The following is a 24,918-nucleotide window of genomic DNA, read 5'->3' on the forward strand; positions in this document are numbered from 1 at the left end:
TTTTTTTTATTTTTTATTTTTAATAGGAACTAGAGCTTTGAAGTCATTACAGTACCATTGTAATATGTACGGTGCTAGACCAACATGTTAAGATCTTCGCAAGATTCATGTGCCTGATATTTCTCAATGGATATTGCATTCGGTCACAAAACGTTTGTTTCCTAAAAAAAAAAAAAGTCACAAAACTTTTGTTTCTTAAAAAAAAAAGTCACGAAACTTTTGGAAGCTCCTTTTTGTTGAAGGTTGAGGGCCTTTAAGGAAAATTTGCAATCACAATGTTTTCTTGTTCATCAAGAATCACACATACAACCGCCGTCCAATCTACGTCTCCCACAAAATCCCCAAAACCCTAACCACTATATAAGCCTCCCCCAAACCCTAAACCAGCGCGCACCTCTACCTAGCTTTCAGATCCCCCAGAAACCCTAACCTGCTCCCTCCCATGAAAAGTGAGAGGTTAAAGTGACGGCGCCGTAGCTAGCTGTCCGCCTTGACCGAGCCCTCAGCTTCGTTCTTGGCCCTCGTATTTCTCATCCTCTCATCTTTTCACTACTAATAACCCTAGCCTCTTAGGTTTAATCCGAGATGGGCAAGCTATCGAAGGCCGATAAGAAGACCAACTACGACGCCAAGCTCTGCAAGCTCTTGGACGACTATGGCCAGGTTCTCGTTGTCGCCGCCGATAACGTGGGCTCCACTCAGCTCCAGAACATCCGCAAAGGTCTCCGTGGGGACTCCACAGTCCTCATGGGGAAGAATACCATGATGAAGAGAAGCATAAAGATTCATGCTGCCAGGACCGGTAACGATGCTTACCTCAGCCTCGTTCCCCTCCTTGTGGTGAGTTTTGAGCTTCGTTTTCATTCACTCCACTGGTTTAATTTTTACTTTTTACCATTTTGAGTGACTTTGTTTTTGTTGATTTGGTGTTAGGGTAATGTTGGTTTGATCTTCACCAAGGGTGATTTGAAGGAAGTCAGAGAGGAGGTTGCTAAGTACAAGGTGAGCTTTGTTGATTTGATAGTGGTCGTATTGATCTTTAGTAATTCTTATTCAATGTCATAATATTGTTACTTTTGGTAGTGTATATGATATTGTCTCGGAGCAAATTTTGGAATGTATGCAATGAAATTTCTGTTGAGATTACTGTAATTGATGATAAACTATTTAGTGAGATAGATTTAACAGTAAAATGATTGCTTGGGGTAAGTTCTTCATTGAATAGCTGAGATTTATTCGGAGTGCGATTTTGTTAATTTGGGAATGTATTCACTGAGTATTCACTGAATTTTGATTATTATCATGAAAATCTTTGGTGCACTGTAACTTATAGTCCCATATTTTTTTCATCAAAATTCTAGTAATGTACTTGTTTAATTTAGTACTTCAATCTGGTGTTTAGTTTAGGATACTGCAATACATTGTTTGTTTATTTTTTGTGATACTTTGTATGTGATATAGTTCTTTGTTTATTTGTTGTACCAAAATTATATAATCCATTTCTAATTTGTATGATTGTATGTATAGGTTGGAGCTCCTGCTCGTGTAGGTTTGGTTGCTCCCATTGATGTCGTTGTTCCTCCTGGTAACACCGGTCTCGACCCATCCCAGACCTCTTTCTTCCAGGTCCTTAACATCCCTACCAAGATTAACAAGGGTACTGTGGAAATCATTATGCCTGTTGAACTTATCAAGAAGGGTGACAAGGTTGGATCTTCTGAGGCTGCCCTTCTTGCCAAGCTTGGGATCAGGCCATTCTCTTATGGTCTTGTTGTCCAGATGGTGTATGACAATGGATCTGTCTTCAGCCCAGAGGTGCTTGATCTTACTGAGGATGATCTCATGATTAAGTTTGCTTCTGGTGTCTCCAATGTCACAGCATTGGCAATGGCCGTTTCCTACCCGACAATTGCGGCTGCACCACACATGTTCCTCAATGCCTACAAGAATGTGCTGGCAATTGCTGTGGCTACTGAGTATTCCTTCCCCCAAGCTGACAAGGTCAAGGAGTATCTTGAGGTAAAATAACACTTGTATCATACTCTGTATCCGCAGCTTTAGTGTGGTTGCTTATGACTACCCATATCCTTTTTCTGTTCTATGTAACTGATTACGTTGAATGAATGCAGGATCCATCCAAATTTGCGGTTGCCGTGGCTGCTCCTGCTGCAGCTGCTAGTGGTACTGCTGGCCAGGCTGCAGCTGCTGAGGAAGCAAAGAAGGAAGAGCCTGCTGAAGAGTCGGATGATGATATTGGATACGGTAGCTTGTTTGACTAGGTTATGTTAAGTTCTTACAGATTATAAGACGAGACAATGAAGTTTTTATTTGATCTGCGGAATTATCGTTTGAGGATTTTTGTTATGAATTTGGGATTGTTATCTTTGGTGTTTTGAGGTTTTATTCGGTTTTATTGTTATTCTTCACTATTTTTACATCTATGGTGTTCTTGTTGGTTTGTTGGCTGCTGGAGCCAACGCAATTCATTTGAGCTAGACTTCCCGGGACATAGGAACATAAGGGGTGCACTTTGTGAATAAACTGTCTGATAAACTCATAAAAAGATCTCGGTTCAAATGGAGGTGTGTTTCGTCCTATCTTTTGTTGGCTCCCGTTTTGTGATGCTAAAGAGCTATACATAGATAGTTGATACTTTGTTCAAAATTGAATCCTCAATATATATATGAAAAAACCTAAATCTTGGAAAACTGTTTACCTCACTTTGAACTTTCTGCTTATGCTTCAGAGTTCAGACAACACAATTTCAAGACATCTAGCTCTGTTGTAATGGTCGTCCTTCTAATATTCTTAGAGATCCATGGATTCAAAATTTATTTTTGATCTGATTTCTGAAAGGGTTGCTACTGATCGATATTGGGTTCTGAATGAAACTGTCTCTTCGATTTTCTTGAAGAGAGGATCAGAGACTCTTTTGATTTTCATTTTCTTATCTCAAAGATTAATTTCTGAATTTAGGGTAAAAAGAAGAAATTGACCATAAAAATAAATGGCGGGCTAGGCGGATATGGTATAGAGCTAGGCGGTGCCCAGTTGACCCGGCCCAAAAAAGTCTCGTCCATCAATACAAAAAATTTATCCGGTGTAAAAAGAAAAAGTATAACGTAAAAATAAATTAGCGGGCTAGGTGGATTTCTTGTGGGGCTAGGCGGTAACCACGTAGGCATGGGCCCAAGCAGCTCATGGGGTCTACGTTTTATAAATAAGAGAAAAATTTAAAAAACAGTACATAATAAGTGGTTTATTCTTAATTTTAATGTTTTAAGTTTCAAAAAAATCATAAAGGTACATAACATTAGAATCACGACACATTTTTAGTACATGACGTCAATAACGCCGTTACTCTATGTAATTTCTTAATTTTCAAATAGTGATTTCGGGTTTTCTCCATTCTCTCTTTTCTTTATATTTGTTTTACTCTTTTTCTATTTATATACTTTTTTTAATTTTGTTAACTCAGATCATTATGTTAATGACTTTGTTGTTTACAAGTAGATCACTCTATTCCATTTTCTGTTTTGATTTTGGTCTTTCAAAAATTGTTGTTTTGTTACTAGTTCAGCAATGAGAATTGGATCTTCTGTACTCAAAAATGACTTTGTTGCTCCTAAAAAAAAAGTATTACTAGTTCAGCAATGAGAATTGGATCTTTTTTATTTCTCTCTCCTTAGTAATTATTAATTTAATAATTTATTACTACTAAATTAGGGAGTGACGGATTTGTCCCTCAAATTTTAACAGAAAACACAAAAGATAACGGAAGATATAACGACATGTACATATTTTTTTGGTTGAGATTAGAAGTTCATGTACCTTTATGATTGTTTTGAAAATTGAAACACCAAAATTAAAAATGGATCATTTGTCATACTGTTCTTAAAATTTTTCCTATAAATAAATCTGGGTATAAAACGGAAAAAGAGAACGTAAAAATAAATTAGCGGGCTAGGTGGATTTCATGTGGATCCAGTTTTGCCAACCAGTAAATTAAGGTTGGTGGTCATGGAGACCATCCAATCAAGAGAGAGAGAGAGAGAGAGAGAGAGAGAGAGAGTTGATTGGATGGTCTCCATGGCCACCAACCTTTGCTGATTGGCAAAACTGGATCCATTTCATGTGGGGCTAGGCGGTAGCCATGTAGGCATAGGCCCCAAGCTGGTCGAGATGTCCACCTTTTATAAATAAATCTGGGTGTAACAACAACTCGCAGATAACAACCTTTCACTGGGTGATTCTAACTGAAATTTTCTTATTATGCTTGTAGTTATAACTAGTTAACTACAACACGATTCCAAGACAACAAACAACAACTCACAAGTAACGAACCGAAACATAACTAAGAAGCAGAACGTATATGCTATGCTAATTACACGCAGATAGGCCAGCAGTTTGTACAAATATGCTACGCTCGAAGATATAATTAAAAGGGACAAAATTATGTTGATGATTCTTTTCCGAGCCGAATAGAACATTGCGAGGCATTGAAGTATTTATCATTTCAATTCTGAAAATCGGATTCTGTTATTTGAGAGTTGCCGATATAACTGCTGAAATGCATATGTTCAGTGTTAAGTCGACTGCAGACTACCATGCTAAACCCTATATCCTGAGAATGAGGTTGTTTTCTTCTATTTCTGCTATTAACCTGCTCCTCCCTCCAAACAAAGTCAAAGAGGAAGGGAACGGATAAAGGACAACAGAGCAATGCTCGTTTAAATACGTAGCGAAGTTCTTCAAATGATCAACTTTTAATAAATTTCAAAGATGTAAGATGTACAATGTGGAAGTAGAGAAGGGCCTATTTCGTGCTTGTGATGAGCCAAGTACCCATCTGGCCATCTATTCTTCGAGTCTATACTCTATACCTCAGTGCGTCTATCCAGCTTGCTTTGATCACACCTTCCAAACGCACAGAGAGATTCTGATTTATTGTATATCCCGGTAAAGTTATGTACAAATATATGGAAAATCACCCCTAGCTCATGTATAATTTTAGGAGCTTCTGTACTTTCAGCCCAAAACTATGAAACTATATAGACAGCCGGGTGAGGAAAAAGGAACTTACTTCCTCCTCTGTCAGAAGACTTCAAACTTTTAAGTGAAGAGCCGCTTCAAGCCGCACCGCATGATCACCATGTCATCATCTTCTGCTCTTCTGCTGCTTCATGGAATGCTCTCCAAGTGTTAGTCAGGATTATTTATCTTCCACATGCTTTTCCGAAGACAAATAACAGCATCTGACAAATTTCCCTTCATTTTCAGTGGTTTTGGGAGTTTACAAACTAATTTTTCTCATTTCTGCTCCCAACTCAACTGAGAATGGAAACATGCACTGTCCTGTAGTCTCAGCCACTTTCAAGGAGCCTCTTTAGAAACCAAAATGCTGCCGTCATTAAATCCATCGTTAAAATCCTCAAAGGGTGAGTCTTCACCAGAAGAATCACTTTCCACAGGAGAGGTCTCCCTCGGTGATGTTGGAAGAGATTCTCTCTGTTGTGAGGACGAACCTTACACAGACAAAAGAATGTTTCAGACTCAATGTTCAATAATTGTGCACAAGTTTCTTGAAGGAAATAAAAGCAGTGGAGAAAGTAAGGTAACAAGTACTCTCATAACAAGACAAAACAATAAAATGTTAAATTAAAAAAAAAAAAAATTAGCCAACCTTTTCTTGCACGGAATTTCTTTGTGTGCCGCCTGATAAGCCTCTTAGCTTTTGTTATAGTGAGCTGCCTAGCAAAGGGAGAAAACTCTGCATCACTTTCACTCCAATCTCCTTGGAAATCATTCTCAGCTTCACCCCTCATGGTCCGCAGCACGAATGCCTTGGCCTTACGACGCTGAGTATTGAAAAGGCCTCTTATGGATGTGACAAATCCATCACCTGCTCCATCAGTGGGACGCTTGAGGAAGGTTATTGGATGCTGATCAGATTGTCCTGGCTGGCCTTCATTGTCGCTGAAATTAAGCTCACTATCGGGAACCCCTGATCCACCGGGGTCTCTCTGATTGTTAGACTTGTCTTTGAACTTCTTACCCTAAAAGTTGGTTAAGAGAAGTCCCTCAATGAATTGACAATGCCATGGTAAATTTTAATCAAAACAAATGGAATCAAAATACGACAATGGTCAATGAAAGTTATTTGCTCGCTAGGTTTGCACAAATGAAGATATCTTGGTGGAAGTATTTGAAGAAAAACTAAATTATGAAGTTAAGACGGAGGGGGAGAAATTTCTCAGACTGGATTTGCATGAGTAGTAGGAAATACTATCAGAAAGTATAAAGCAGACCTGCATTCCTGTTACAGACTTCAGGACCCCCCAGATGATGTGTTTCTTAACACGTGAAAATAGTCTCCGCCAAGTACCAGTGAACTCAATACGGTGAAATGTATCCATTAGCAACTTGAGATCATTGACGACAAATCTTGATCCTTCATAGGTCACACATAGCTCAACCTGGAAAAGTATATTAATGCATATGACTACAAACATTAAACTGTTGAGATGACAGATCAAGAAACTGAACCAACCTGGCTTATCTTGATATTGTGGAACTCCATCATCTTTCGAGGCCTGCCAGATTTTTTTTCTTCTTGTGACTTTTGTACCTTCTTTTCCTCATGGGATGACCTGCCAGATTTTATAGCTTTTGGATCTTTCAATTTATTTTTAGAGGATTCATCTTGTTCAATAGACCCAAGAGGCCCACTAATACTCTGTAAGACAAGTTCAGTAGCAACTGATTCTGCAACAGTCTCTTCCCATGATCTGTCAAAGGAGGATGTTCTTCTTAACTCAGGGTTTCCACCACCCGCAGTGGGTGCTTTGCTTTGCAACTTTGTTTCCTGCAGATAGAAATTATTCAAAAGAAAAATATCATGAAAAATGCAGTTTCTGCATGAGCATATCAATGAGACTGCATCTAGCGTAACCGTGCAATAAAACATTCACTAACTAAATGAATATAATCCAGAAAAGGCAACAGGGATGTCCCAGCACATAAAACTTACAAGAGCATCCAGTGACAATATTGCCTTCATACACTCCAAAAAACACATATTAGAAGAGATCCAGGACACTCACTTGTACAAAATCTGCAGGAACAGGGGCTTGACTGGAACATGGGGCCAAGGCACTTGATTTGGATGAACCCTCAGACTCCTTCATTGTTTGACTGCTAAATGCAGACATGTCGGACACTAAAGAAGCTTTCTTACCACGTTTAGCACCAGTAGTTGTTGAGATCTTCCAAACTTCCTGCATGCCACAATGGGAACAACCAATTGATTTTAGCATTAATAACGAGTTCCTTACCATTCGAATTTCTCGGAACAGTCAAAAAGTTTAAAAATCAATTTTACGACCCACCTGCCGTCTTTGTGAATCTTGTTCTTCTTCTGGGAATAGATATCCCCACATCATTCTGTACATTGTTTCTGTTAAATGGATCTTGAGAGGATAAATCTCTACCTGCAGTGCAAAATTAGCATTTATTAGCACCCATGCAAGGATAAAAAGTTTTAATATTACTAAGATCAGGTAGCCTCTTTATTTCCCAATAAAATATTGGTTTTAGACTAGCAAACTATATTCCCTTCCACATAACACATACTATGTTCTCATGTATGAACAGCAGGCCAAATTTGGCAGGCATGTAAGCTAAGCTATTACGAGCTAGCAGGTTGCATATGACCATTGGTTTTCCAATACAAATTGCAAACCCTTGTCTTCTTCCATCAGTTGTATTATAATAGTACGGAACCCGGTCATTATTACATAACAAATTGGTGGGAGAAGGAAGGGTTTGGCGCTAGGTAAAAGTGTTTCAATGGCTGTCTTCTGGGTCATTTAAATGGCAAAGTACAGAGAAAGTACGAGAGAAAATATTTAAGGTGTTGAAACTAGGGACGGTTATGTTAATTCATTTACAGGAAGAAAGAAAAAAAAAATAGAAGTACCTCAAAAAGTTCCAGAGGAGAACTTCCATCCTTTGGAGCTCCCTGCTTTGCATCCACACGAAGCATAACTTTTCTGTAGCCAAAAACAAGAGCATATAATTCCCAATCTTATAAGTCAACATGTGAGCAAACATGATTCCTCATACTCGTAAGATTGTAAACTATGCACAAAAAATTTGGATAACTATGCAACAAAAAGGAAATGTACATACTTTCCCCATTCAGGTGGAGGATTCCAAGCTGATAAAAGCATATCCGATTTGGCATTTGGGAGGCAGTTTCTAACAACAAAATTCTTTGTTGTAAATTGTGCAACACCAACATCCTTGTAGTCACGGTCGAAGTCATAAATCTATGAAGAGAAAATAGGACAAGCACATCAGTCTTACGCGAATGATACTGGAAAATATATTAAAAGGACAACACTTCTTATGCAATTCAAAGAGTTGATCAAAATGATCAGCAGGAATAGAAAATGAAGTTGAACCTAAAGATGTATTTTTCACCATTTTGCAGAAATACTTGATTGTGGGTTTGGAACCCTCAAGCAAGAGATGATTAAATGCAAGAGAGTCAGAGAAACAAGACTTCTCACATTCATTTTTTGTGCATCCTTTTCACACTTACTTTTTTTCAATGACCATTTATAACAATGGAAAACATACGCACCTTAAGATTTGTACATTGAGGACTTATATTGGAAGTACAAAGCTTTTAAATTCCAGCTTCAAGACTAAAGCATGGAACCATCATTTTTTTTTTCTTTTTCTCTGAGCCCTTTGGGCCTCCACTTAACCAAAAAACAAAACAAAAACAAAGAAAGATTCAAATTCTTAAGAAGCTCAGTGCTCACCATGTCATTGATCTCAGCCTCGGCAAAAGATTTACCATCAACAATCATGCTCCAAACCACTTTGTTGATTTGCAAAGAAATACGCATAGCATAGGATGGACTTTTATTCTTCTCCTTTTCCATTAGCCGTAGCTGAGCAGCCTTATGTAGAGCCATTCTCAATGATGCATATGCAGCTTTCCGAGATTTTTTAGAATTAACCAGCTCTCTCTTTAGTCCTTGCACCTGGAAAAGAGAAATCTCGTTAGTTAATATGATATGAGTACTGACACAGAGCTAAGGCAAGTACAAGCATTGGATGAAAAGAGGAGAGGCATGGGATCGGGACAGCAGTAGTATCCTGAGAATATAATAGATTACTTTTCCTGTGCTCTTCACAGTTAAAAACTAAAGTTCAGTCAGTCTGTAAGTTCAGAGCTTTAAGCTTCTTCACACAGAAAGACAATAGTTTTAAGCCTTAGAATCCAATAAGACAGAACTTTCTAAATCCAGCGGTAGACGTATCATGTGCATACATTGACTCCCTCAGTAAGTAACATCTGGAGCACTACTGTAAAATTTTATTCCGTATTAGAAAGTGATACAAAGGTACTAAGCAGTATGTATTTTGAAGCAGACTGGCACAATATTTAGCAGGCTCTTGAGACTTTTCAAACACAAATGTTACTGATAAAATAAAATATGTAAAACATTGAATTAAAAGGCAAAAAGGAAGCTGGGAGATGCTCTATTCCTAGTTCTTAGTTTCGATGTTTTTCTGTTTGGGTCTTATGTAACCAAAAAAAGGCAAAAAGAAGACAAAGTTACCAAGGTTCTCTACAAAGTTTGTTTCTCACCAGAGTAGATCTTGTACAGCTTATCATCCACAGGTCCCCTTCCTTTTCTGGATATAGGTCACCAGTAGTATCACACTGAAGGGATAACTTCCTTATGTCCCCAAGAATCAATCTCTGGTCTCGTTCTTTTTTCTCAAGTTCCACTTTTGCAAGTTCCACCTCTTCAACACCATCAGGAACCACCTCGTCTGACTCCTCCTCCACATCTTCATCATCTTCAGCAGGTAGTGACAGACTACTTTTTCTAGGCCTGGATCGCATGCATAATTCTAGTCAATTTGAAGAATCCCATGACAATAGAATTTTACACAACTTTATAATAGTATTTTTAAACAGCGTTTAGTGATAAACTTGTAACAAAAAAAACACAGTAAACAAAGTGGACAAGGATTCCATAGAAAAATAAGCTATTCCATAGAAAAACAAGGATTCCATGGAAAACAATTGGGGAAACAGACAAATAGGCTTAAGCCAAGCCAGCCTAGAAAGAACCCTAAACTGCAACTGCTTTCCAATCTACAACAATTGAGGATAGAGTAATCTTTAAGCTCCAGACCAACTGTCTCGAAAAGTTCATCAGATCTGCACCAGTTTAGGCTAAAAAAATCCTATTGTTTCCTTCCATTTTACCACCCCCTCACAGCTCACACTACAGCCCCGAAGGACTTTTACCTTTTTTCCCCTGCCAATAAGCACAAAGTTTTTCAACTAACAAATAAATCCTCCCTCAGGAGCTCACCCAATCAAACTTCCCTCCACCTTGACCTGGGGGAGAACCTTTGCTTTGCATAAGAAATATTGCAGGATAAAAGATTGGTCTGTATAGAGCCATGAAAGGACATGCGAGTAAATTTCAGAAGACTCCAGCTTCTATCTTGTTTGATCCAGTTTGGAATCCACTAACCTTATTTCTAACACGAAAAATAAAGTGGACATCACCTCATCATCCTTTAAATTCCCTTTAGCCAGAGAAAAATCAGGAATGCAAGTCTTTCATCTCTTCAATTACAGAATATTGATAGCTTGAACAGTCTCTCAAAAAGAATTTCAAGAGTTAATCCCCAACTCAAAAAGCTTCCCAAAGATCTTACTTCCTCCCATAAACCACCACCATCTGATAACAGAAGGCCAATTGGCTCATTCCAGCTGATATGTTCTTCCAACAGCTTCTATTTCGGCCTCCCAGAACCGGCTTTGAATTCCAGCCGTCATCATGGTACCCATATTTACTTCTGATTAAGACAAGTCGTAGGTAATTGTGCACAACCACTTCATTTACAGACTGCATTTGACTTGGGAGCTTTGTAGATTACAAGCTACCTCCATCTTCTTTTGATAGAAATACTGGCATTTATTACAAAGATAGAGATGATAATCCACTAAAGCATTTCATCCATCTTCATGGTACCCATATTTACTTCTTATTAAGACAAGTCGCAGGAATCGAACACAACCACTTCCATTTTCAAACTGCATATGACTTAAGAACTTTGTAGATTACAAGCTACCTCCATCTTCTTTTGATAAAAATACTCGCATTTATTATAAAGATTATAATCCACTAAAGCTACCTCCATCTATTTAACACCAGATTCAAAACCTCAACCTTGCTTATCAACAAAGGAAGTACCACAAGGTCCACAACCCTTACCACTAGTTCACAACCCAGTGTACCCACACATTAAAAAGTGCCCCAAACGTTACCATATTATGTAAAGAGATCAAATTATTAGTACATTGATAGGACTATTTTTTTGAAAAGAAACAGCTTTTTATTGACACAAAAAGCAAAGAAATGTCACAACGCAGTGAAAACCAAATCAAATTTGATAGGTCTGACATAGTCCTAATACAAATATCTGGCATAGACCAATCAACCTAGAAATGACAACTTTTCAGAGATGTCAGACCCCAAATCCTATTCTAAAGCCACAACACAGTGAAATCCAAATTATATATATACAGTCCTTCTCAGCTGCGGACGTCCGCATTTATTCTTATGGTGCGGATTTCCACTTTACACTCACATTTTAATCGAATTTTCACATCTCCACCGTCTAGTATTTAGATACTAATGTATAGATCATCTCTACAAAATTTCAGCCAATTTGGTTATCATTAAGGCACTCAAAACTGCATTTTTCTGTTATAAACATGAACGGTTCAAGTTCGACAGAATTATGTTCATCCATTGGTTTAATCGAGTTTGAGTGCCTTAATGATAACCAAATTGGCTGAAATTTTGCAGAGATGACCTATACATTAGTATCTAAAGACTAAACAGTGGAGATGTGAAAATTCGTTTGAAAAGTGAGTGTAAAATGGAAATCCGCACTGTAAGAATAAATGCGGACATCCGCACCTTAGAAAATCTATATATATACATATATATATATGAATAAATTTGTAGATGCAACATAAAATTAAGAAGATATATATATTATTTACTCACTTAGGAAGTCGAGCAAAGAGAAGATTTGTCAACACATCTAGCATCACTTGAAACTGGCGAGAGGTCATTGTTGCTGTGATATTATGGGAATTGAAAGTCAGCTCTTTCAAGGGCTTCACCTGCAACAGGATGATTCAAAGATAAGCCAAGTGCTACAAAAAAAAAAAAACAAACAAACAAACAAACATTCAGATAACAGGCTGGGATAGCAGCATCTGTATTTGAAGAATAATTAGATAATTATCTACATATTAAACATATACACATAATGCAGCTTCATGCACATATCTACATCAGCAGTACTAATACCAGAATCTATATAAACTATCCATTGAACAAACAGGTAGCCAACAAAAGGCGAAATCACCTTCAACTCTGGAGTTCCACCTTTGTGCCTTGTGTAGCGAAAGTACATGTCACAAGGCATGAATACCCTTTCAAGCAAAGCACCAGTACGTTTTACTTTTGGAGAGCTTCTACGAATTTTCGGAAGCCACTGCAATCCAGCTCCAGGATCAACATCTGTTGGAGCAACATGAGCTTGAACATGCTCCAACATTACAGAAAACTCCATGCGTTTCCAAGTCATTTCCGGTTCACATTCTGGTATATTTACATTATCAGTACCAAGAGCCTTCTCAATCATCTCATAGCCAACATGAAGAACTGAATGAAATGACCGGGCCAAAACACGGCCACTAACAGCAGCAAGCAAAAACCTTCCCTGTTTATCACAGAAAAAAAAATGGTGATCCCCAGATGATATTACTTATTCTATATGCAAGTTTCAAACTATTTATCAAATGATATGGATGTCCCAAATCTGCACTTTGGTTTCTCTCAACTAGCCTTTACCCGTGCAAATATGCACGGTGTCACAAGATCACCTAAAATTAAGTAGTGACTATCCACAGTTATCTAGTTATCTCTCTTGTTTTCTCAAGTGGAATTGCAATTTTCAATCTTGTACTCCCACTATCTATCCACATTTATCTTCCTTTATGATGGTGATAATAAAGTCTCAAAACATTTTCAATTTAAAAAAAAAAAAAAATCTTCCATAATTATCTCTTTCTTTGCTATTTACTATAATAACCCTGAATTCTATTGTCGCAGTTAACTTTATATGGGCAATATAGGCAGAACACATTTTGGTGAATTTCTTGAACGCCTGGCTTTATAGTAGTAGAGATGAAGTTTATGTTAAAGCAAGTCTTTTTATTCATATTATCATATACCGGACAGAATGCTCGAAAGATCATTTTTTAATATTTAAAAAATTAGAAATGCCTTCTGGTTTAAAAATGATGTTGTCACCTCTCGTCCACAATTTGTGTCAGTCAAAATAGAGAATACTTAGATAAAATCATGCAACCGAACCCAATTTGCTTGAAACAGACCATCTATGCTGTACAGACACATGACTAATTTAGTCACCTTATATTGAAAAGGGTTTAGGGTCTAGAGAAGCCGAAACCAAACAATTTGTTTCATTCAAAATAAAGAATACTCAGATAAAATCATGCAAACAAACCCCATTTGCTTGATATAGGCAAATCTATGCTATTCAGACACATGACTAATTTAGTTACCTTATGTATGATTTCACCAGTTTGTTGGAGAACTGAATAAGTCAAATACCTATTTAGGGACCAGGAAAGAAACTTACATTAGCATCTTCAGAATGAAGATTGAATTGGGGCTCAATAACATTCACCATGAAATGACGAGTCCCGTCCTCCTCTGCATCTTTGGTGTCTCTATGCTTTTCTGCATGTATGGTAAACAAATGGCTCTTATGAGAAATCTGGGGTAGTATAATAACAATAGCGTACCCCCTAAATCAAAATACTACCAGGTCAACACATTGGATAAAGAAGTTTTCAGATCAATTTCAAGGGTGTTTAGAAATTACCAACTACACCAGATGCAGAGTTGTCAACTGCAGATGACGAGGTCTCCAATTTGACGGAAGGTGATGGACATGATAGTGAACCAGATACCTCAGCAGGAGCAGCACTATGGCTGGTAGGGCTGGTAGTGGTGGGCTTAGAGCTACCATCTTGCGGCATTTCACCTCCACTCTGTGACTGTTGTTCAAGTAATTTCTTTTGTGCCAACTGCCTAGAGGGAGATGGTTTGGGGGCTTGAAATGCTTTGGATAGACCACCAACAAAGGACCAAACAGCATCCCTATTCTCAATATTCCACAAAAGTTTGAGTCCATAAACAAATATACGTTGGCAATTGTCAGCTATTACCACATTGTATCCATCATCGTCACTTGGATCAGATCGGGTATGCTCGTCGCTCTCACTTCCATTTTCAAACTCGGACCTCACATAAGTCATCTCAAGATTTTTTCTCCCAGCCTCTTGCCAGGCTAATAAACTAACAGGATCAGCCTTCGGGGCCTGCCTTCTAATCGTGAAATACTCTGACGACAATAGAAATCCATCATCACGATGCTTCTCTGTGCCACTACTCATGTTGCTACTCTTTTCAGTTGGTACTCTATCTGTTGATGCTGGTTGCGAGTTTTTTATCGTCATTTGAACTACTTTTGCAACACTAGTGCTTTCTTCTTTGTTTAAAAAAGCCTTGGGCGTATGAAGGTCAAGGCCCTGGTAAACGAGATCAAGAGGTGCACGCTTGCAATCAAAAGTATACTTTTGCTTACCCCTGCTCGAACACATTTCCAATTTTAACTTTGTCATACTGAATGTCAGTCCTTTAGCTGGATCGTCATCATCTAAAGGTACATGCTTTATACAAGTAGGCGAAGCATCAACGCGGAGCATAAATTCTGTCATCACTCTGTCCAAGGACAAGTTACCTGATCTAGGGATTCTAGGAACTCCAAAACGAGGAAAACGAGCGAAAGCCCGCAATTTGTGAGGAGGAAGGTAATTCAGGTTATAAAACTTCAGAATCCATGCTAGATCATGAGCACCAATATTCACTGTTGGTGGAAGAATGGAAACATTATCTTCCTTATGAGGAGGACCATAAACAGTTCCATCTACATCTACACCATCTACCGCATTAGAATGTGGCGCTTGTTTCTCACGTAAGGGAGAGGGTCTAAGTAAGATATTCCAGCGAAGGGACAGAGAGGTGGATCTGAATGGATCAAACACCTTTTCACGAGGTTTCCCTTCAATAGGAAGTCCAAATAAATAATGATCCATCGGCTTTCCAGACTCACATTCCCAATCCATTGTAACTTCAACAGTAAATGCTGGAGCTTCTATAACAGGACCACATATACCTTTAGGAAGTTTTAAACCACGATTATTTGCCAGACTGTCCAAACTGCTTGAGAAAACCTTAAAATCATTCGCAGAAACATAGATACGACCATCTGACTGCTGGATCTCCATAGGACTCGCTGTTACTTGAAGTTTGTCAAGCTTTTCATAAGGATCAGTAGTCGCAAGAACATTCCATATGGTTTCACTAAAGAGAATCTTGATGTTTCCATGAATGTAGTTTCTCATATCATCCCACCATGGCAAGCTCTTTTCCTTCTTTGGTGGCGCGGGTGGTGGATTAGGGTCCCTAATGCAGAGATTAGCCCTGCGAAGAGCCACAGTAAACGCATAACTCACATCAGCGAAAGACGGTTCATATCCCACTCCAAAGGACACTTCAGCTTTCTGAAATCGTAGGGATAAATCTGTGAATGTTTTCATAGGTGGAGTTGTACCAGGAGCAGAACGAAGCAAGTGCACCTTTCTCCATTTCCCAATGTAGACATATTTGTGTACTTGAGGCTGAAAACTTGTTGCCTGATGCAAAGAGATGATTCCGATTATAAAAGTACACATGCTTCACTATATTGCTGTTCTACTTCTGAACCGATATTCAAATATACACATACTCAAGTCATAACAACAGATTAATTCAAAATGAAATGACACTGTTCCGTCGTATTTTAAGAGTGCCATAGACTTCCACCTGAAGTCTTAGAACAGGAAGGAACAGATATCCACACAAAAACAAAAGAACAAAAAAAAACAAAAACAAAAAACATAAAATAAAATATTAATCAGCCAATATTGGTATGGACCGGGTCACCACCAATTTTTATAATTTGCATCCCATATCATGAGAGACTTGGGGTGTCTGTATGATGCACTTACCCGTGGATTCAAGTATTATTTCATCAATTACAGAACATTCATTAAAACAGCAACTCCAAAGTTAAAACAGCCTACATGATCACATGAAGTCCACTCAATATAATTTACATCCAATGGATGAGCACCACCCAGGATGGAAAAAAAAAAAAAAACAAACAAACAAACAAACAAGCACAAATTAATGAGTAAAGGAAATTTACCTGCTGACCCAGCACAAGGCGACCTTCACATTTACCAGAAGTTCCGGACAAGAGAGGAAACATATAGTCACGTAGCTGAACCACGAGAGAGCCTGTGTGCAGAAGAATATTACCCCCATAAAGTTTAGAAAATGGTATATTATTTTCACGACAGACAGGATCCAGCATCTTTATAACATCTATGATCCCATCATCACCACCATCAATCAATGTCAAGCTTAGATCGAGATCTGTTGCTGATATGGCAAGAAGAGAAGTTCTTGATGTACTGGGCTTAAAACCAGCCTGAAACCCTTCCCTACAGGCACCTGAACCCTTTGATGGTGCTAGATTCTGACATGCATTGTAATAAGATCTGAATGATTGTTTATGAATTTCTTCTTGCATTTTACTAACTGCTGAAGGATCTTGTACATCAATCTCAACTCCATTAAAGGAAGTCTTTCTTTCTCGAATAGCATCGTTTGTTTCAGTGGATTTGGGAGTCTGGCTGACTTTAGAAATAAATTCATCAAGCAACTTCAACCTAACAGCTAACTCAGATGCCTCATTCTTCATTAAGTGATAGTGTTCATCAAGCCAACCTTGCAGTGGTTCTTCTTCGATATCAAAAGTTAACCTCCGTATGAAAAACTTTAGACACCCAAATCTTACTGAACTGGGCTTCTTAGCTTTTGAAGGATCTTTCTTAACCGGAAAGATAAGACTAGTTTTAGCAGAAGCTACAAGCTTTAGAGCACGCAGCATCTCTTCAACAGAATCATCAATGGCACGCAATTCTAACCTGTATGGTAAACAAATATGGACATCGAGGCCTTGTATTACCCAATCCCATGTAGTAGCTGGAGGTATTTTTGCATCAGGGGCACAAGAGGCACTAGGAATACGCGAAATTTGCATCCGGCTACTTTTGAGTATTCTGCACCCATTGAAACAAAGCAGGAATCCTTCCAGAAGTACTCCTATGCGAGCATTCTCGGAAAATATTGACTGTACCTGGACTACTGCATCAACTCCATCTCCAACCTCAGCATAAACATTCAGCATTTCCACATCAACAGCAAAGATAGATTCCCTTTTCTTTTGCTTGTCTAATTTTACTGGTTCTGTAATGGATTCTTTCTTCTGTTCAGAGTTGCTCATGCTAGATACATTTTCCATATGTTCTTTACCATGTACCTGAAGCTTCTGATTGTGTACCAGTAACTTCAATCGAAGTCCAAGTTCAATTAGTGATAAATGTACATCAGGCTCCCACCTAATTGTAATATCAGTAGCACTGAAAAGAGAGCAGACAGCAATCTCTTTAAGACCACCAGAACGTCGTACAAATTTAGCATTCTGCATATCAAACAGTACCAATTTTGGTGCAGGCTTATGTTCCTCCAAGTAGTCCTGATAGATAGATCTGGCTCTTTCAAGTTCAACCTGGGTGGACTGTTTTTCCTTGTTCACACATAAGCTGAAATGGAAGATGTCCAGAGAAATGGAATACTTTAGCTTCTTACAATCATCAGATACTGTGGACATTACTTCTGCAACCCGTTGAGTGCCATCAGCTGACTCACTTATAACTATTCGACCACCTTGTGATCCATAATTCACACGCTTGGGATCTGCGACAACCATTTTTTCTAAGCCCACCTCACCACAGAAATTCAAAGAACACCGTTCAAGATTTAGTTTCAATAGCCGAGTCCCTTTCCCTGATGATTTTGATGATCGCCCTCCTCGGCTTTGTGACGTTTTTTTTTCAGAAGACGACAAACTCTTGAAAAGAGCTTGAAATGACATGGCAGTTGATATAAACGACTCAACACGCTTGAAAGTAAAATAAACAGCCATACCAGTCACATCAACAGATAAAACTAATTTGCTTTTAGAAGCACCTTCTTCTGATGATTCCATGTCCTTTTTGCCCCAGTCTAGACTAACCTTTGCAACATTGACTATGGAACCAGAATTTGATTCAACACCAAAAAGGTTTTCTTTCAAGCATTGTTGGTATTCATCTGCCATATGCAAATTAAGTTCACCAAGCTCCATATGTACAGTGGTTCCGGTATTTGATATGTTATTTGCATATACATGTGATGATTGTGAGCAGACCTACATCAAAAAATTGAAACTTTAAAATCCTGTATGTTCATGCTTATTTTAGAACTGAAGGGAAGGAAAAAGAAAACAAAGAGATTCAAAAAAGAAAACATATACCGGATGACTTAACAATACGACTAAATTAGCAAATACCAACTTGAGTCGCCTACAGAGATGTAAATGTCTACATTTTCTTCAAGAAGAAATACATAAACATTTTAGTAGAAAAGATGGAATAAGGACAGGCACAGAAAGATGCTACAAATCTCAGAGACTAACAAATTATACACCGAAACACACAGCCCAGCAAGCATCACTTCTTTTACCGTAATAAAATTATCTACATTCTGACAATCCCTTACGAATCTAAAAATGCATAAAAACAATTCAGTATGGATGACCAACTAAAAATCCTCATGCGGAACCTATTGTCGGGCTGGCCTGAAGAAAACCAAGATGAAGCCTTTTCCTTATGTCACTGCCATTCATTCATATATCCCCTACAGTTTGACCAAAATAACACCTAGGGAACTCACCCATACCATGTGAACTGCTTAGGTTTCTCTCTCATTCAACCGTTAAGCAGTCAAGCTGGCTGCCTGAGTAGAAATCTGTTCCACATTAACACGCACCCTAACTACAGAATATAATAAAGATGAAGGGAGTACATCAGACTTTACTCTCATAAAGATGTTAACGATTTAACCAGTTTGACACGAGTAAATTAAATCACATGTGTAAGACTCATACTAGTGATACTACTACTGAGCACTAGCAGAAGAATATCTCTCTATAAGGTGGTTTTAAATAGATATAAAAGGACATCCTAATCATTTATACATATTCTGGGGATTTTTGCAATGTTGGTTTCTTTCTGTATATTGCTTGCATATAGGTGTGAAGCCTCCCAGAACACTTATTTAAAGAAGTAAATGCAAAAGAAGAGCAAATAGGAACAGCTCGTTGGTGAAACCCAAAACATTACAATGACTATAATAAAGCTAAATGGATGAACACAACACATACATGATACAGTGGCAAACCACCGAGGCTATGAAGCACAATTGTCATCTCAGGGGCAGAAAAGGTACAAGTCCACATGATGATATTGGTATCGGTTGTTGGAGGTGTCTTGTCAGGAGTAGGCGTTTCCTCCCGAAGTACCATTCTTTTCTTTTTCGAGAAATGGAGGCGCAACAATGGTTTTAATCTGTTCATTATAACGTTGCATTGAGTACCACCCAGCTTTACATCAATTTCAGCTCTAATAGGAGAGCTTGGCTGAAAAAAAAAAAAATCAAATCAAATAACTCTTTGAAGTCAAATAAGATGATGATGAACCATATCATAAATGAAGTGCTTACACATTAGTTTACCAGTGTGCATTCCAAAATACATATGCTATCTCCATTATATTATGAATTACAACCATCACTGAGAACATAGATTGAATTACCGGTGTACTTCCTCATTTTTTATTTTTCCCCTCTCCATCAAATTGGTACATACTAGATTACTAGAGCATCTAATTTATATAGGTAAAAAATAATCAAAACATATACACAGCTGTAAGCACTCTGTATAAAAAAAATAAAAATAAAAAAACCACGACCAAATAATTCATCAACAGTGCTGATATCAATGGTATAGACAGATCCAGTGCTTTTCCATATTTATATGTTTAACTGAGCAATATCCCCTACAACCTAAAAACAAAATGTCTGAAACATCAAGGCCAGAAGATATTGCAAAACTTAAACCGAAAATATTACCTGTATTGGAATGTACAAAAATGAGATTACATCCAGTTTTAGTATCTCCAAAACAGAAGTGCCAGCTTCTCTAAGCAGCTGAAATATAATTCCAAAATCGCTGTCAATGAAGAGGCCAGAATGACGATGAATATAAAATAAGACCGCTAAAACCACTTATAGAATTCAATAGTGAGACCCGTACATGAATCTCACTGAATTCTAATTGAACATCAAGGCGTGTGCTTTCTCCGACATCTTCACTTGATTGTGATTTGCTGCTTTTCAATTGGATGCCCATGATGTTATTTTCAAAAGCAAAATCATGTTCCCGATGCTCAAATCTCATGTCCAATTTTGGCAAATTGAAAGAAACCTACAGTATAGGCAACATATTTTAAATTTCTGAGTAAACTATACGTGTAGATGAACAAGATATCCCATGATGACAGCATATTTTAAATCAGAAAACTTTACATATTTTAATAATAATATCAACAATCCAACGCTCATGACTTGCAAACAAAATTTTTTTTTTTTTTTTTTTAAAAAGTTAAACAGCTTTTTATTTAAACAAAAAGCAAAGAACAAGAACAAGAAGGCGGACAAGGAGTCTGCTTAAAACGAAAAGAGGGCAGCTAAGACTAAAAGCATAGTAGCTCATCTCTAGAACTAAAGCTAAACATAGAGATTAAACTACAGCAGCTTCCCAGTTAAGAATAATGGATGGAAAGACTATAATCCTTAAATTCCTTCGAAATATAAGCCCATAAAGATGCCCAAAACTTGACTCTCTCCCACAGGTCTTCCCTCTCCACCCCATTATAGGATTCAAATAGTCTTCCATTTCTTTCCATCCAGACCACCCAAATTACCGCTAGCACCCCACAACCCCAAAGAATTCACTATGTTTGCAAATTATTATGATTGCAAACATAATAATTTTCACTATATTTTAAAATATATTCTATAAGAAAAATCACCAACCTTTTCAGGAAATAAAGCGGTGCATTTGGAGATTGTAGCAATCATTTGTTGCTTTTTCTGTGCTTTCTTAGAAGCAATAGAATCGATTGTGGACTCTATAGCTTTATCAGGGTCAGATGAAGTCTTTGATGAGCTTTTGCTCTTCGATAGTAGCTCCTCGTTCAGGTTCACAGTGACCTCTCCACAAGACATATCCAAATTCTTGAAGATTACACCAACTTCCCTACAGCCAATTAAGAAAACAAAAGGATATTAGCTGATTAATCAAGCCATGTCATTGGCAAATCTTCAGTGAGAAGCATCATTCCAAGTGGAGTATATCTGTTCAAATTGGAATATCCAAAAGAGAAGTAAAAGGTAACACAACAATGAAATAAGATAAAAAGAGACTGATGATAAACAAATTTTGACTCCAATAACAAAGGCATGGAATTTGTATCTATATGAATAAACATATTTTGCTAAGGGATAATACCTATCATGACCAAATTCACATGTGAGTGAAAATTCTTCACAGACAAAAAGAGTAGATGACCTGTCCACCAAAGCAGATGATGACTGGCCTACAGAAAGGGTTTCTCCGGTGCAAAAAGTGGATGACAGGTCACAACTAGCCCGTGGTTCATTCCTTTGAACAACAATAGGTAATATCTGTAGCTTGACAATAAGATTTTGCTTGGATGTACCATCTTTAGATATGTCCACTTTCAGTTCCTTTACTTCAAGTGAAGCTTTAGGTGTCTGCAAAATTTCAAAAAACACATATAACACCTAAAATGAAATGTTCAAAGGAGCAACAGAAAATGTAATCAAAAAACCACCCATTCACCAAACGAAAAAGAAAGTAATGTGAAACTGACTTACACTAACGACAAGAGTGTGCATTTTATTGGAAAATATGGTTCTTTTTTATAAATAAAAAAATAAAAATTACAAGGAAAAATTATAATCATAACAAGTAATAAATGGTGATTCATATTCAATTATTTTTAATTATTTAAACTTAGAAGTGATTGTACTATTAAGTCATATTGTACTATTAAGTCATATCGATCCCTTTAAAAGGTTGTATCATCCAAAGCATATTCACGCTTTTTATAAAGGAACAGTATTTTCATCCAGAAAAAAGGGCATGGGACATTACAACAATCAAGGCTGCATACCTTCAAAATCAAGTCTGTGATGGAAACAGATAAATATCGAGCAATATTGGCTCCTACCATCCACTTCCCGCGGCCTGAATTGCGGGGTTTTCGAGATCCAGACTTAGGCTTGGCCTTTGCCTTTGCCTTTGGCGTACTCTTATTTGAAGACCTCATTACAACTTCTAAGTCAGATATTAACACTTGCAACTTGGGATCTTTAGAAATAAAACCAACCCCTAATTTGACCAAGGACCGACGTATGCTGGGTTTTATTTCACCAACAGAAATAGATTCAATAGGGCCCTGCAAAATTGACATAATTATTAAACAACGAATAACATCATCTTATAGGTAGTAGTCTACTGAAGAAAAAATTTGGAAATGTTGAGAACCATATTTGAGGCGAGGAGGAAAGAGCAACAGCAAAGCTCTCGTTAATTGCTTTTAGTTCATACAAACCAGGTTTTCTTCAGACTTTCAGAAAACAATCTACTTAACTAAAGAATATAATTACCTTGCAGAAGAATAATTGATCTTAATGTAATACGCAGAAGGGCAAAATATAATGTTTATATAAAGGGGCAATATACTCTTTCATCTGACACTGATTGAAATTGCATACCAAATATTGTAAGTAATTCTCTAGACAGAGATATCATATAAACAAGCTTTCATGCACAGGCTCTTGCTTCGTATACAACTGGTTTCACTGCTTAACCCCAAAAAAAACACAAAAAAAAGCAAAGGCACTTCTCCATTTAGACATAAAGTATCACAAACTTCAAACCCAAGGAAAGCCAGGCCTCAATGAAAGAACAATAATCATTCATTTCCCACAAGTGGAATAGCATTGAGTGGCTTTAGGGTTTACTACAAGAAATGAAAAGCTACAACTACAACGAAAAGCTATTGAGTGGCTTACTACAAGAAATGTGATTCCGACTCTTGATAGCATGGATTCAGTAAAGAGCCGAAGAGTGATGCAACTAAACCTTTTTTGTATAAACTTATATACATAAATATAAATTTATTTATCTAAAAAAGTAAATAAGTAGTTCTATAAGAGTAACATTCAGATAAAACTAGGAGTGCAACCTCAAGATAGAACCAAAACTGCAACAGTCTGCTCAGCTAGTAAATCTCTTTGAAGTTACCACAACATCTCAACTAAAGTCAAAATAATAGAGCAGGCCACAAAAAGCAAAAGAGGAAACCTTTTTAAACTTCACCACGATATCCCTAACAAATACCCATCCAGCAACCCGAAATTGAACAGATGCTCCTAATACGCGGCTTAAAATCCAAGCTATAAACCTTGAAGCAAATCTGCAAAAGATTGTTGTAAAAAGCTTAGCGACCAATACCAATATAAAAACTTCAAGCACCATATATGTAAGAATGAAAAGGAGACGGAGCATGATAGAAATTACAAAGCAATCAAAAGCATTTCTGGCTATGGAAGAAAATTAAACAACCTAAGGAAAGGCCAGACTACATTATCCTCCTCTCAAGGTATTCACTCAGCAGTAGCACTCCCAGATAACAGTAATGTGTCCTTTCAAGTGTTTCGTTTTTCCAATTATTCTGTTTTCTAACTAACTTAACCTCGTTGCCATGCTGCACACTCCTCACACATATGCAAAAGTCTCTCTTGTAACATCTAAAATCCGCAAAATCGCAACTAAAATTTCTCTTCATTTCTTACTAACAACACTCATATAACAGATAAAAGATCAGAATCACACTACTGATCATTTCTTTTCCGTTTCAATTCCGGCAGAGTTCCAAAATGATGACTGTATATGATTATTCAAACTGTTAAAATCTTTAAACATTCCAGTATAATGATATTCAAAATTCAACGAAACTCTCACTCAACTCGTCGAATTCTAACTCCACCTCACCTAATCCTAATCCGACTTCTTCATCATCAGCTTCATCAATTCCGAAACCAAAACACATAGATATAGTCACAATTTCACACACAAAGAATTACGAAATGCGAGAAATGAGGAGCGTACATGAAGACGAGCCACAATGTGATGCAGAGGATCAAGAAACCGAAGAGGAACTTGACGGGAGAAGCAGCCATTGGTGCGGTTGCAGGTCGCCGCGGCGAAGAGATCGACGGCGGGATTAGGGAGTTGCAGAGAATCGGAGAAGAAGGCGAAGCATTCTGTGCTCATAACTCGGTGGTGGTCATAGTCATGGAAAAACCCTAGCACAGCGAAATAAAGGAGTTTTGTGTTTGTTTAAGGCAAAGCGAGACTGGGTCTTCCTGGCGTGGCGATCGGAGGGCTTGTAATTTTGATGCAGAGGAGAGAGAAAGTGGAGCAGATCCGATCCGTGAGGTGTAGAGAGAGAAGGGAAAGGGGGGTGGGGATCAGGTGCGGTCAAGTGTACGGATGACTTGATTCTCTCTGGGGCGTTGTTATTAGCCGACTTCCGTATCAGAAAAAAAAAAATAACCGACT

The 24,918-nt window shown here is 37.7% G+C and overlaps 2 protein-coding genes across 2 annotated transcripts; one reads left to right on the plus strand and one right to left on the minus strand.

Moving 5' to 3' along the window:
• The first annotated feature begins 568 nt into the window (after positions 1 to 568).
• On the plus strand, positions 569 to 2,279 carry LOC101302972 (60S acidic ribosomal protein P0-1-like). Its single transcript, XM_004287374.1, has 4 exons — positions 569 to 840; positions 934 to 1,002; positions 1,528 to 2,019; positions 2,130 to 2,279. The coding sequence occupies exons 1-4, from the start codon at positions 586 to 588 to the stop codon at positions 2,277 to 2,279; spliced, it is 966 nt and encodes a 321-aa protein (XP_004287422.1). The 5' UTR covers positions 569 to 585.
• A 2,470-nt stretch (positions 2,280 to 4,749) lies between these two features.
• Positions 4,750 to 24,845, minus strand: LOC101296891. The gene is made up of 23 exons (XM_004287354.1): positions 24,466 to 24,845; positions 23,659 to 23,770; positions 22,463 to 22,747; positions 21,775 to 22,040; positions 21,300 to 21,522; positions 20,518 to 20,688; positions 20,334 to 20,411; positions 19,588 to 19,842; positions 16,465 to 18,573; positions 14,035 to 15,910; positions 13,789 to 13,889; positions 12,487 to 12,843; positions 12,120 to 12,238; positions 9,668 to 9,917; positions 8,832 to 9,056; positions 8,191 to 8,330; positions 7,979 to 8,051; positions 7,389 to 7,490; positions 7,104 to 7,277; positions 6,551 to 6,865; positions 6,309 to 6,476; positions 5,684 to 6,056; positions 4,750 to 5,525 (listed from the first exon to the last, which is right to left on the minus strand). Exons 1-23 carry the CDS (start codon positions 24,534 to 24,536, stop codon positions 5,374 to 5,376), a joined length of 7,995 nt encoding a protein of 2,664 aa, XP_004287402.1. The 5' UTR covers positions 24,537 to 24,845; the 3' UTR covers positions 4,750 to 5,373.
• Between the last annotated feature and the right edge of the window lie 73 nt (positions 24,846 to 24,918).

This window comes from Fragaria vesca, linkage group LG1 (assembly GCF_000184155.1).
Source record: "Fragaria vesca subsp. vesca linkage group LG1, FraVesHawaii_1.0, whole genome shotgun sequence".
Lineage (NCBI taxonomy): Eukaryota > Viridiplantae > Streptophyta > Magnoliopsida > Rosales > Rosaceae > Fragaria > Fragaria vesca.